The sequence below is a fragment of the Sturnira hondurensis genome, unplaced genomic scaffold (assembly GCF_014824575.4).
Source record: "Sturnira hondurensis isolate 20B ecotype Veracruz unplaced genomic scaffold, ASM1482457v3 Scaffold0000396, whole genome shotgun sequence".
NCBI classification, from domain to species: Eukaryota; Metazoa; Chordata; class Mammalia; order Chiroptera; family Phyllostomidae; genus Sturnira; species Sturnira hondurensis.
The window spans coordinates 5363347-5378665 of NW_028073027.1; the positions used below are offsets into that span (position 1 = coordinate 5363347).

A 15319-nucleotide genomic window follows, 5' to 3' on the forward strand; every position below is an offset into this window, starting at 1 on the left:
TTTAAGCACTTTTGTATATGAATCTGAATTGTCATTAGCTGGCGACCTGATTAAGCACAAAGGAAAACAGCATGACTGTCATATTGCTATGAAGCAATGGTTATAACCTCATTGTGCCTATTACCATGAACTGGGAAGCTGATTCTGACTTAACTTGTCTGGGGTGTAGCCGGGGCATAAACATTTTTAAAATTTTTTCAGGTAATTCTAATGTGCAGCCAAAGTTGAGGAATAGCATTCAAGACTTCCTTTCATAGCCACTCTAATAATTGTGTCATTGAGAAATTCAACTAAACTTCTCTGCACCTCAGTTTGCCAATGAATAAATAGAAGCAATTGGCCAGATTACTTCTGAGTTTCACTGCAACTCCTTTGAATATGGCCTATACTTGTAAATACTATAGTCAGTATAACCATTAAATAAACACTAAAACTGGGAAGGGCACAAATCTGTTACATAATAAGTGCTCAATACATTTTTTGTTAAATAAGAGAGTGTTTCATGCAACCACATGTCAACTAGAAGTGGAGTCTAAATCCCTCAGTTCCAAAAACTAGGTTACCTCGATGAATCTGAACCCTGTTCAATAAATACACGTGTGCATGCACAGTGCGTACACACATGTACACACATTCATAGTTACAAGTAAAAATGTTAAATGCTGTATTTTTTATTTTACAGAATGGATTTATTTCAATGAAGTTGGTTGCATAATAACTTTTTAAAAAATAAATCTTATTTTCTGATTGATTTTCAGTATAAAACTGAAATTAATTGCCACTGGGAATGATTCTTCCTGCCTCACAATCTGCAAGTTAGAGTGAGAAGGAGTATTTGAATATAACCAGCCTGGGGTATGTGGGCCGTCATGGCCCACCTTGGAAACTCAAGTTTCTTGCCTTACATCTTTCTTTCCTTTCCAGTATTTCCCACAATTTTGCAAATGGAACTTGACTGTAGGCATAGTTACTGTTTATTGAGTCCTTGGGAGCTATTAATACCTTATCTTTGGTCTTTTTTATCACCCTGAGGTAGGACAGGTATTGTTTTCATTTCACTTCACCTCCAAAGTTCATTTTGATTAAGTAACTTCCTTGCCCATGATTGAACCTTTTAAGAAGCAAGGCTAGAATTGAACTCAAGTCCATCTGGACCCAAAGGCCAGTTTCTCAAATGATCTAATAGTCAAGCTAGTCTCAGAAGAAGGTCTGAAAATCCCCTAACTTCCAGAATTAAAATTGTATAAAAGGAGGGTTCCCTACTTTATTAAGTCCATGGGTTCAAAATCCATGTTGAAAAAATTCTGAAAGCCAAACAATACTAGAATTGAGGGCCCTGCCAAGTTAGAAAACCTAAATCAAGAGACTGAAGCCACAAACTAAGATTGAGAAATTTATTAAACATAACAGACACAAACACCAGCAGTAGAAGGCAGCAATAATGAAAAGTAAAGAAATTACTGATAAGTTTTACCTCAGGCCAGAAAACAGAAAATTCCATTCACTCCTGGCAACTTTTAAGGCCATTTGTCACAGTTAGAAGAATGACTTGTCATAGACCTTTTAAATACCTTTGAGATTCCCCTAGCAGGAAAGATGGCTGCCTAGAGTTTCTCTGCTTCCCTCATCACTTTCTGAGGCTCTAGAAGCTGGTAAGAGGGTGAGCACCGTACCTGCAAAGGGTGGAGTTTATTTGCCCATTTCCTGCAATTTAAGACTAGGACATATTAATTAGAAAATCAGGTATCTGCTGTGGGGTGAGTTTCATCTTTCTTCTCAGAACCAGGAAGCTCCTCCTCTCCAGGCTTCCTGCTCTTCATTTCATATTGAAATGTGTTGTAAGAACACCCTGGAAGCACTGGGTTTCAGTATTGCATGCAATCCTGCAAGGTGGTTCTGAGAGTCTCCCTGTTGTTTGCACTTGCAAATTGGACAAAGTTCTTGTGCTGCAGTCTCCAAACTTCCCCTAAATGGCCCTGAATGGTTATCATTTCAGTGACGTTGTTAATTGCTGTCTGTGTGGTCATGGCTTAGCCTGTGACACCTCCTCCAATTTTAATTGAAGTTTCAGCCCTTTATGAACATAGCTCATGACAGTTCACAAACCACCTTAATATCCATCTTCGCATTTTAGGTTCAAAGAGCCCTGAGAAACAGGCAAAAATGAAGTTATTACTCTTATTTTATAAGTAAGTAACACAAGGTTTAGGAAGACAGTAACTAGCCAAAGTTCCTAAGCCTTATGCAGGTAAATGAAGATGTCAAACCTGGAATGCTTATTTTTCTAGGTGAATGGCCACCTACAAGATTAAGCAATATGTTAGAGGTGCTTGACCTCTTTTGTTTTCGTTTGTTTTGATGGTTCAATTTGGGTAATAACAATTGACAATACAGAAACTGCTCAACAATTGAGTATTACTTTTTGAAATTGACCTTAAGCTCATAAAATGAATTTAAACCGCTATTTACACATATATAAATTAAAGAGAAAATAGTCTGTCTTATAAAATGTATTTTTGATGTGAATGTTAATTAATCATAATCCATGTAGTCCTCATTTAATATGGAGAGATGGGAGTACCTCTTGAATGACAACTGAATGACAGGTTCAAAAGAAGGTCATCATGCAGGCAAAGCAAACTCTCTGGGATATTCCTGGGTGATATACCTCTACTGTAAAGTAAGCTGTTACACAAACTATAATACAGGGCTTGGCGCTACCAAGAACTAATATGTACTGAGCCTCTACTATACACATGCACCATATTAATTTTTGTATTCCTTAATTTATTGAATTTCATCCGTTAACATTAGAAGGAGGCAAAGTTTAGTAATTTATTGAAGGTTGTCATCAAGGTTGCATGTAACCATTTAAAATGTTCTACACTTTCAACTGAAAATGAGGAAAGTGGAGGATCTGAATTTATTCTTACATTTTTTGGGGGGAAAGATACAATATTTCTTGCATCAGCGGTAATCATGAGTATACTTACCTTTAGGTCTGGCTTTCTTATGGCTCTATTTATGATATACTCTTCATCTGCAATGAGAGGGTGGTCAGGAGTGAGATGAAATGCGCTGTTCAGTGCTGATGGGTAGATCCACACTACCTTTTTCCAAGAGTAGGTTTGAAATTCATCCTGAAGAAATAAGACACCAAAACCCCAGTGAAGGTAAGGAAAGTCATCAGGCTAAAATTGAAACTAAAAAAAAAAAACATTTGAATGTAATTCTAAAAGTTTATGGAGTTAGCCAACATTCTAGACAGAATTATATAAGCTGGGAGATGTAGAGCCTTGCAAAGTCTTGTCGTCCCTTAGTGAGGATGTGGATGTGAGGCCCTGGCCCACACCGCAAAGCTTGGATGATGAGGCAGTTTGACAAGTCAAAGCTAGTTTCCCTTATTATTCTCCAACCGTGGGCCAGATGCACATTTTCACAGAAAAAAAAAGCAAATATTCCAAGGAGTTTCTGTGAGTCTCCGAGGGTGAGGAACCCAGATAACTAAACCGTCACCATGATTCCAGGCTTAAGTTTAATTCCACCTCTTCCAGAACAGCCCCTTTAACACCCTCTCAGTGGGGGCAGGGGAAGGTCAGGCGTAGGGTGAGGTCAAGGGTGGGAGAGAGACACAGGACTGTCACTATACTAACTTCAAAAGACTGTAACTGCCCCTCTCTTGTCCTCCCAATCACTCTCTGTCTTGTATATTCTTAGTACATCTAGACTATCTTGAAGGCAAAGATCCTTACATTCCAGTCCTGTGAACAATTGTAACCTACTCAGTGACAGCCTGAGAATGAATGAGAAAAAAAAACTGAATGCATGGCCTGAACATGCCCAAACATAGTTGTCAAGATATTAGCACAGGTAGGACTGAAGAAGGTACCTTCTCTCATGACTCTAACTGAAGCTGCTTCCCTTTGCAGTTCACTGATGACCTCATCACAGAAGAAAACCAGCAGTGAATTGAGTAACAGGTACCACAATGGTCCCTTAGACAGTGGTGTGAAAATACAGTGGTTATTATCTGAGGGGGTAAATGATACACATAAAATTCACTTGGATGTCTGATGAACCATAGAGCTAGGAAGACTGGCAGGGGAAGTCAAGCCTGGGAAACAAGTGATGCTTAGGGAATGTAGGCCAGAGCTGGGAATTTTCTCCACCACACCCACTTTTTTTCACAACGTGTCTGAGCAGACTTTGCAGAAGGCAGGAGAAGATATAGTAGTTGTTGTAGCTAAATCTCTTTTATGAATTCGCCTCAGGAAAAGCCCCCCTACATGCCTTTGCTCTTGCTGATTCCTTAGCCTAGAATACACAGCCTTCTCTCCTCTATTTACGCTTCCACGTGGCTAGATTCCAACCACCTTTTTAGGGTCCAACTCAAAGTTTGGGAATCTCCCTAATTTCTCTTGGTGATCTTTCCCCTAAACCAGTGATTTTCAACTGGTGTGTAGTAAGAATTTTTAAAACATGCAATATCTGACTATTTAGTCTGGGGCCCTGACCCCTTTTCCCTTGGACTGTCAAATTAAAAAATGACAGCAGCCAACATGACAATAGCTATCTAGTGTGAATAAATCAAAATTATACCTACTTTTTTGTCAGATTAGCAAAAAAATACATTTTTGGGTCTGCTAGAGAATTTTAGTAGTTAGTGTACATGTGCCATGAGGTAAAAAAGGTTGAAAATCATTGCCTTACCACACTGCACCCCCACTGCATCGCCCTTTGCCTTGTCTCTCCTCTTGGACAGTGGTAAGCCTGTGTCTGATGCATGTCTGTGCTCCAGCCTGGCCTAGCAGATTGTGTGTGTGTCAGAGAGACAGAGAGGGAATTATCTTATTTTAGGCTCAATTCTTCAAAGTCGGTATTATCATCTGTCTTCATTTTGCAGATGAGAAAACTCTCCGTGAGCAAAGCTAAGATTTGCTGAAGCCAGTCTGGCATGGGTAGCCAAGGAGAACCGAGACCTGAGGCCTGGTCTTCCCACTCCAGATCTTGGTTCCTTCCCTTCCTTTTTGTTTCAACAAGTTGTCCCATGGTGTTTGTGGCTCATATGTGAAAATCACCTTGAATTCTGCACCGTGTAGCAAATACCACCCAGTTTCTCAGAATTGCAGCAGCCTTGGCAACAGAGAATCTGATTCCCCAAATCAAGCTCTCATCCTGTGAAGGGCCTCTAGGTTGTAATGCCTGAGGAGGAAAAGCCAAAATGGAACATTGGACTCCCAAGCTGTTACAGGCCAGTATTAATCAATGCACCAACTAGCTACATGTCTTAGTCTAGATACATTTTAAAGACTGAAATTTATCAATATGCCTCCATCTGCCCTGGCTGGTGTAGCTCAGTGGATTGAGCGTGGGCCTTTGAACCAGAGGATCGCAGTTCAATTCCCAGTCAGGGCACATGCCTGGGTTGCAGGCCAGTTCCCAGCAGGGGACGCACGAGAGGCAGCCATACATTGATATTTCTCTCCCTCTCTCCTTCCCTTCCCCTCTAAAGATAAATATATAAAATCTTTAAAAAATATGCCTCCATCTTATTATAGCCTGTAGCATGACTAAATTGAAGGTGCTTGGATATGTTTGCCTTTAAGTTAATTTCTTACAATCCCTTGTACCCTTGAGCCCTATAACTCATAAAACTGTAAAATGGAAAATAGAATTCTATAGTCTAAATAAAGATACCATGATGAGATAACCATTTTTCTTAAAGTAAGGTAATATTACTGACCATTGTCTTGTTCACTATCCTGTTAAAAAGGAAAAACTCTATATAATCATCCATATTTTTAAAGAAATTCACCTAACTTTTTGATGAAACAAGGCAAAGAAATTGAGGACAAGTATGGCAAGATGAACTGGTCACTCGAGGTCACATTATCAGTTTTGGGTGTGACATTGTCCAATATAGAAGGGCACAGCCCATCCCTGAGTTCAAGTCTCAGCTCCAACAATTTTTTAAAATCATTGAAAATTTTTGATGTGAATTTTCTTTAACTGGCAAGTGGGGATGTTTGAAGGATGAAACGTAGTAATACATGATGCACTCATCTGAGGTTCGGCCCATATCAGAGTACAAAACTGAGTATGTACTCAACATACTCAGTTATGTTGAGTACATAACTGTACTCAACATATCAGTTGAGTACAACTGCGCCGCATTTTTCACAGTGTGTTGCTCCCTGCTCCCGGGATACAGCTGTAAACAGGAACTCCTTTTCCCTTTGAGGAAACTTTAGAATCTCTGAGAGTCTATTTATTTTTCGTTTCTTGATAAAAAATCTTTATCTGGAAATTCTTATTTCCACTTCAACCTATTTCCCAGTTTTCTCAAGCAGTTAATGATTCACAAAATACTTAAATGCACCAGAGGATCTACCACCTTAAATAATTGTTTTGTAATCCCAATAATCCAAACTGCCAGGTAAAGCTAGACTTTTAACATCTCTTCTCATTGAACAGGCATTATCTACTCTTTACCAAGAGAATTAATCAGACTAGTCCTTAAGCTCTGAAAGAGTAGAATTTAAAATAATTCTAGTGCACTTCAAAGAACTGAATGTACACAGAGGACCTATGTTTGACTAGGCAGAAAGAGGAGGAAACCTGGATATTTTTTATTTCCTGTGACCTTGCACTTCTTAAGCCTGAAAATGGCCAGATGAGCTTTAATATTTCAGTAAAGTGAGTGACCTTGCTTAATGTCTTTCAAACTTTTGCTCTAAGAACTTCAACTCTTGGAATTTAAAAGGAGTGTAATGGTCACTTTAAGTTCAGGCCAATGCTGTGACCTATCCTCTTGTGTTGGAGTTTTCCCCCACAAAAATGTACTTCTGAGTTTGCCTTAGAATGAAAAAAGTAACCAATTTGAAGTTCCAAGAAGACATTAGGAAACCAGTATTTTCCCTTAGAGAGGGAGACATTGCAATGCTAAAAAGTTGAACTATAGCTGAGGTGAAGTACTTAGAGAATTATGGATAAAGTAATAACTTACACTTCTTAGACTCTGTCTCAAACACTGTACCATTTCTACAGACCCATACCTTTGGCAAAAACACAACTATTCTTTCTGTACTTAAGTGTCATTTTTTTCTTTCTCATTTCTCCTCTTCGTCAGACCCACTGGTACTCTACCCACCTTGGCCTCATAATCCCAAAGTTGCCAAAAAGTCAACATTGGCTAGAACACATGATTTAGTTATAAAACATAAAGAAAAAATTTCAAGCATTGGAAAAATCTGACACTGATTATTTTCTTAGTACTACTGGGATATGCTGACCAAAATAAAAGTGAGAGGTTGAGTAACCAAAGCAGTGATGTTATATGACAAAGTAGAAGCTATGTCTACGTATGCAAAAAAAGAAAATCCTGAACAATTCAGGGTGTGTTTCCACAGAGATTGTGCTTTTTGTTTCTTTGTTTTCATAGTTATTTTCTGAGGAAAGAGGGAATAGTGATCTACTTGGTTCATTGAAATATCTGGAGATGCACTGTATAGTTAAGAAGGGGAGGGGTAGTCAAGGAATATGTATAAAGACCCATGGACAAAGCCAAAGGGTGGGTAGGATGGAGGGTAGGAGGTAGGGTGGGTGGGGTGGGGGAAAGTGGTGGCAGGAAAATGGAAACAACTATATTTGAATGATAATATAAATAAAAAACAGACAAATAAGTAAACTGGAAAAAAGAAGTGATAAATAAACAGTTAAAATTGGTTTTCAAGTGTATGTAATAATTGATGGCCATGGAAGTCTGCATACCCGGCACAGTTTCATCTTAGGGCTTATACACACCTCTCATTTAATCCCTGTGACAATAAGGTAGACACTGTTGTTAGCCCCACTTAATAGAAGAGGAAAGGGAGGCAGAAAGGGGGTAATTTGCCTATTATAAATTGAACTTCTCCCCAAAATTCATACATAGAAGCCCTGTCCCCCAATGTGCCTGCATTTGCAGATAGGGCCTTTAAGAGGGTAGTCAAGGTTAAGTGCAATCATAAGGGTGATGCCCTAATCCAACAACTGGTGCTCTTATAAGAAGAGGTAGGGACACTGTAGCTCCCTCTCTCTCTGCCATGTGAGAACACAGAGAGAAGGCAGCTTGCCATTTGCAAGCCAGGGACCAGCCCTGCCAACACCTTGATCTTGGACTTCTCTTTTCCAGAACAATGAGAAATTTCTGTTGTTTAATGAGCTATCTGGGGTATTATTACAGCAGCCTGAGCTAATGCATTGCCCAAGGTAGATCAAGAGAAACAGGAATCAAAACCAGGCACTCAGGCTCCACTGTTTACTCACAAACCACTTCAGTATATGCCTCTGTAGAGTCTGGTCCCTGGACAGGGAGTAGTAAGGTCTCCAGCATAAACTCTAGTTCAACTCTCAGTAGAAGTTTTCCTTTCATTGCTGACAGCCAAGATCCCTGAGCATTTCTTTAACTTCTCTCTACCTCCAGCTATAGAATGGGAAAAAATAACTTCTACCAGATAAGACCAAATGTGACAATATATATGCAAGTACTTTGTAAAGTGTAAATGACAAAACAAATGGCCCTGTGTTATGAAGAATAATGGCCTCAAACGACTTGCCTTCACACAGAAACACTTCTGGAAGGCCAGCCCACAGCATCTGAGGAATTTCTACCTGGATGTCTAAGGGAAAACCAGATTGGAAAGGAAGGTGGGGGGAATGGGATTCAGAAGAGGGAATATGTTCTTAAAAGAAACATAAAACTATCTTTTCTTACTTTCTCAATTGCAATATCTCACTTTAGTGCCTTTGTAATAGAATGCTGGTAGAAACCATGTATTACAGATTAATATACATATTACATATATATAAGTAAATATATTTATTTGATTGAATTAAATAAATACTGAGCACCTTCTGCAGCCATGTGCTAGGTGCTGTGGGGAATAAAAAGCAAGTATTGCTTATGGTGTTCAGAGAGCTTATGATCTAATAGAAGTAAAAGCTATAAAAAGAAATGTGGCATAATAGAAAACAACTCTGGGTTTTGAGAGTCAGAAGACAAGTTCAAGTTCTTTGTCCACCTTTGGCCTTTACTGGACCATTCTCCATGTGCTCCTCCCCACTAGCCATCATCACCTTTCAATTCTTAACATCTGTTAACAGCTCAGGAAAGTCTATCCTATCATTCTTGACTTGGTCAAATTCCTATTCTACAATCTCACCATAATCATGAATCTTTGCTAATTGTTATACTCTTTGCCTCCTTCCCATGAGCTACCACTGCTCATCAAATTTATGAATGAGAAAGGAAGGGAGAAAGAGGGGAAGGGAGAAACCTGGCTAACATTTATTAATCAGCAAAGTTACTTGTTCACTCATTTGTAAAATAGAGAAGATAATGCCCATTTTCCAGGGTTATTGTGAGAATTAAATAATCAATGAGATGCTATTTTCTAAAATGTAAAGGGAATACCATTTTAACACGAGGTAAACTGCTGAAAACATTATAGCAGTCAGAGATGAAAATACAAAGTTAGAAGAGAGTGAAGAAAAGATCATTAATTCCCTCCAGAACAAGGGCAGACAGTGAATTGATGAAGACTTAATAGAGAAGATAGTATTTACTCTATAATGTGTGGGTATGAGTGTGTGCATGTGTGTGTGTTCGAGTTGACTCCTCACCAGAATGTCACTCTGTAAGGATAGAGATTTCTGTTTTGCTCATGCCTATATTCTCTTTTTTAAAATTCTATTTTGCCCTGGCTGGCATAGCTCAGTGGATTGAGCACGGGCCTGTGAACCAGAGGATCGCGGTTCGATTCCCAGTCAGAGCACATGCCTGGGTTGCAAACCGGTTCCTTGCAGGCTAACTACCAGCAGGGGATGCACAAAAGGCAACCATACATTGATGTTTCTCTCCCTCTCTCCTTCCCCTCTATAAATAAATAAATAAATAAAATCTAAAAAAAAAAAATTAAAAAAAAAATTCTATTTTATTCATTATGTTGTTATAGTTGTCCTAATTTTCTCCCTTTTGTCCCTCTCATCTAGCACCCATTACTCCCTCAGGCAATCCCCACAACATTGTTCATGTCCATAGGTCATGCATATAAGTTCTTTGGTTAACCCATTTCCTATACTGTACTTTACATCCCCATGGCCATTCTGTGATTACCTATTTTTACTTTTTATTCTCTCACCTTTTCACCCATTCTCCTATACCCCCCTCACATCAGGTAACCCATCAAAACACTGTCCGTATCCATGATTCTGTCTCTGTTCATCTTGTTTGCTTAGTTTGTTTTTTAGATTCAATTGTTAATAGATATGTATTCATGGCCATTTTATTTTATATAGTTTTGATGTTCTTTTTTAAAATAAGTCCCTTTATATTTCATATAATAATGGTTTTATAATGAGGAACTCCTTTGGTTTGTTCTGCCTAGGAAGCTCTTTATCTGCCTTTCAGTTCTAAATGATAGCTTTGCTGGGTGGAGCAGTCTTGGCTATAGGTCCCTGCTTTTCATGATTTTGAATATTTCTTGCCAATTCATTCTAGTCTGCAAAGTTTCTTTTGAGAAATCAACTGCAGTCTTATGGGAGCTCCCCTGTAGGCAATTAACTGCTCTTCTGTTCCTGCTTTTAAGATTCTCTCTTTATCTTTAAACTTTTGCATTTTAATTATGATGTGTCTTGGATTGGGCCTCTTTGCATCCATCTGGTTTGGGACTCACTGTGCTTCCTGGACTTGCATGTTTATTTGCTTCACCAAACTAGGGAAGTTTTCTTTAATTATTTTTAATAGATTCCAAATTTCTTGTTCTTCCTCTTCTCCTTCTGGTACCCCTGCAAATGCAAATGTTGGAATACTTGAAGTTGTCCCAGAGGCTGCTTCCACTTTCCTCTTATTTTTTAAATTCTTTTTTTCATTGTTGTTCTGACTAATTGTTCTTTGTTTCCTTATGTTCCAAATAATTGATCAGCGTTCACTCTACTATTGTTTCCCTATAAATTTTTTATTTTAATTAGTGTATCCTTCATTTCTTACTGGATTTTTTTGTGCTATTGAGGTCCTCACTAAGTTCCTTGAGCATCCTTATAAACAGTGTTTTGAACTCTGCATCTGATAAATGACTTTTCTCCTGTCATTCTTGACTTGGAGAGAAGTCAAGTTCTTTTGTTTAGTTCTTTTTCTGGATTTTTGATCTACTCTTTTATTTAGGCCATGTTTCTTCATCTCTTCATTTTGGCAGCTCCCCTGTGTTTGTTTCTATGTATTTAGGTAAAGCTGTTCTGACTCCATGTCTTGGTAGTATAGCCTAATGTGGTAGGTGTCCTATAGGGTCCAGTGGCACAGCCTCCCCTATCACCCAAGCCCAGTACTCTAGATGCACCTTTGTGTGGGCTGAATATACCCTCCTCTTGTAGTTGAGCTGTAATTGCTGTTGGTAGATCAATGGAGGGATTTACCTAGGCCAGTCAGCTGCAAGGACTGGCTGTGACCACCAACCACCAACCTCTGCTTTCTGTGAAGGATCAGTTGTCTGGGGACAGAGTGTGCAGGCCAAGGTCAGCCCCCACCGATGTTCTGCCTGAGACTACCTGCCTGGGCTATAAAGCAATCTGAGATATCTGCTACTTGTGCTGGGCTTGGAGATTCCCAGGTAAAGTAAAACTGTCAATCTAAGCTGGTTGCTGCTAGTGCTGGGCCTGGGACCACTTAGCAAGAGGTATGGGGGCTGGGAGCTTACTGAGGCTGTCTGTTGCTTGTTTGCAGGATTTAGGAAGTTCTTAAGCATGACCCAAGACCAGCCATTCATATGGATAAGTCACAGTTAATAGTTTGGTTGGGCCTGTAAATTGAGTGGGATGGAGTCTCAGGGAATCTCCAAGGTGGGGCCTTGGAATCTCCAAGGCCCCACACTCCAAAGAGTGTTAGCCAGGTTGATGAAATCTCAGATTTCATGGCAGTCACCTGCTGGCTCTGTGACTCTGTGGGGGAAAGACTCAGAAAAGGGACAAGGGCCTCTGCCCACCTTTCTGTTTGGGATAAAGCTGTCTCCCAAATCCCACTTTGATGCCAGACACTTCAGTTCCTACTTGTATGCCACTGGTGCCTTTCAAGCTGCTAACCAGGTGCCGGAGCTCAGAGCTAGTGAGTCTGAGTAAGTCCATTTGTAGTGTCTCTAAGGGAAACTGCTTGGAATTCCAGAAGTTTCTTCCAGCCACTCACTCTCCACTGGTTTTTGTAGCCATAAGGACTTAATTTTTTTGGCACTGGAACCCTGGGCTGGGGAGCCTAATTTAGGGCTGGGAATCCTCATGTTTGGCTGGGACTCCTCGCTCCTGAGATATCCCTCCTGAATTTTTATCCACCACATGTGGGTGTTGGACCAGTCCATTCTACATCTCAACCCCTCCTACCAGTCTGGATGGATGTAGTTTCTTTAAATCCCTAGTTGTCAGACATCCATTCTACTCAACTTCTGACAGTTCTGAGTGATAGCTATTCTCTATTTTAGTTGTTATTTTGAGGTGATTGTGCAAGGAGGTGATCCATGTGTACATAGGCCACCATCTTGACCAGCCATCTGATATTCTCAATGCTTATAACAATACCTGGAACATGATTGGAGCTGAACAAATATTTATTGAATGAATAAAAAATAATGTACCAATGATGAATGAATGAAGGAAGGAAGAAAGGAAGGAAGGAAGGAGATGGGGAATATCAGATGAAATTTTATAAGTGCAAGCATAGACAAAACATAGAAAATGGTGTTGATGTGGGAAGCATGGGCTTGGAGAAACCAGGTTGCAGAGGAGGAGGGAGGTAAGTGGTAAAGGTTCCAGGTGACATGAACACGTATGTTTTTGGCCAATGAATAACCCAGTGGTCTCTTAGACTTTAGACCGCATTGCATGGCCATTTGCAGGATTTTGAGTTTGCAAAAAAAGGCCCCAAAGCACTGACATCTTTAGGTGAAAATGAAGGGGAAATGATCCAATTATTAAAACATTGAAATGAAATCTCTCCGCCAGGCCTAATAACCAGTCAGCATTAAATCCTCCTCTTTACAACATGGGACTTTGACAACATGTGGCATACAATAGCGGTAAAAGAAAACTTGTGTGTATAATTATAACAAAGGTGAAAACTATGGAAATCATCAGGAACATCTGAATTCAAAATGCCAGTGAATATAAATCATGTTATTTGAGCTGAAATGTGGCATCACTACAGCTATTGGTTAAAATTTTAAATTATATGAATGATGAATAACATGCTACTTTTAAAATTATAAAAGTGTAATTGCTCTTACCTTCTGGAAAAGTCTTGCTCATAAAGGCACTTACTCTGACAAGAGAAACTGAAAATAAACTGGGTACTAAAGACTTTCAGTCAGTACATCATGGCCTTTTTTTTCTAAATGTTAAGAAATTACTACCTAATCAGTGTCAGTGATAATGATCTTTAATCTTACCAGTGTGAGGCTGATGATAAATACCAAGTACTGATTTTTTAATAACATAAAAAACAGACCTATGGCATCTTTTCGAGTCATCTCATTCTCCTTAACGAAAAGTCTTTACAGTCCAGCTATTGTAATATAATTCAAATTAAATCTTTTTAAGGTGTCTTTTAAATGCAAGTAACACAGCAGCAGACTTTTAAACTATTGGTGCTCAAAGCTTATTTTTATCTAAGGTTCAGTAATAACTGAATTTTTGTCTAATTACATAATGACTAATTTGGAACCTCATTTATTTAGAGAGTCTCTGGCATAGCAGATCCATTTAAATGATGCACAGGAGAAGGTAATTAAAAATTAAAGCAGAAATCAAGATGAAAAAGGTAAGATTGAATCTGGTCTCAACTGTTCCGGTTAGTTGAGAAGAGCAATGAAATGGTAGAGGGAGGAGCTTAATGGATGGTCAGAGAGACAAAGAAAGAGTCAGGAGGAGGGAGATGCGGCAGCTTCCTGAGGCACCAGTGACTTTTTTAATCCTTCTATTACATGTCCAGTTTTAAAGTTGACAACATACAACTAGGAGAGATAACTTGATTTAGTATCCATGTGCGTTGGGGATTCCTGGACACAGGAAACCCTCCCCGTGTCTCCTGTTCTAGGGGAATGCCAGTTCTGCTAACTAATTAGAGGACGACAGAGCATCCAATGAGCAGAGCCTAGTCTACAGCAAGCTCCCTGTTATAGCAAACTCAGGGAGTTGCTTGAACAATAATACACACACACACACACACGTACTCAAATGGTCTTTAATAATGAATTTCATAGTTTGCAAATGGATTTTGCATACATAATCTCACTTTATCTTCACACCAGACCCCAAAAAGAACAAATACCTTTACTAGTCCCATTTGCTACCTTCAGGTTAGGTAACACATCTAAGGTGTAACACACCTAAGGTGCTAGTAATAGACTTCAAAACTTTTGCCCCCCAAATCCCCATATGTACTTACTTCCCGTTAATTGACACATCCTTATTTCTTTCACTCTTACTAGAACTTTCTCTTTTTAACCTCTTCCTTTTTCTTTTACCAACTTCCTTGCCATTTCTTTCATTTTTCTTCCTTCTCTTGCCACTTCCTGCTCATTTCCTGTTATTCCTACCTATGTCTTGGCTCTGTCGGCAGCCTGAGAGAGCATATGTAGCTCAGCCAAGCAGACATTCTCAGATCTGAAGAGTCTGGTAATGTTCTCTGAAAGGCAGAAGGCTTTCCTATGTCTGAGGTTGTTCCTGCTACAGCAAAAACATCGCTCACTGAGAACTAGTTCTGGAAAATGGAAGTACCTATGTATTAGATAAAAGTACTTTTCCAAGATTGAGGGAAGATGGCGGCGGAGTAGGACAAAGGATTTCACTAAGTTCACATGGAGGTGGTTGATATAAAAGGATGTCAAATATGTGGTCTTCCATATGTCCTTATGTCTCAGCCTGGAGCTACAGAAAGCAAATCTCTCTCTATCCCTGCTCCAGGAAGAAACTTAAGCTCTGTACAAAAAAAGACTACTTATAACATTTTGCTAAATCTGAATCGTAAAGCAAATGTCCAGACTTCTATTCCTCTCTCAAGGATCAAGTGAACTCATAAGCAGAAATGATAACTATCCACAGCAGTATCTCTCAGAGTACAGCCTTATCAGAAGCGTTTGCACCACTGGAGAATGAGTTAAAAATGCAAATGCATGGTTTCCAAACCAAATCTAGTGAATTAAAAACTCAGGGGTGTGGGGAGGGCAGTTAATACGTCCTCCAGATGGTTCCAATGCTGGTTGAAGTTTGGTAACCACTGGCCTCAGTATGTTTGCATGGG

The 15319-nt window shown here is 39.4% G+C and overlaps 1 protein-coding gene across 1 annotated transcript in view; it reads right to left on the reverse strand.

Annotated features, from left to right (window-relative positions):
- Positions 1-15319, reverse strand: part of ATP13A4 (ATPase 13A4) — a 118482-nt gene that overhangs the window by 66036 nt on the left and 37127 nt on the right. The window contains exon 4 of the mRNA XM_037040004.1: positions 2994-3140. Within this exon, the coding sequence (XP_036895899.1) occupies positions 2994-3140 (147 nt within the window). The remainder of the gene's footprint in view (positions 1-2993; positions 3141-15319) is intronic.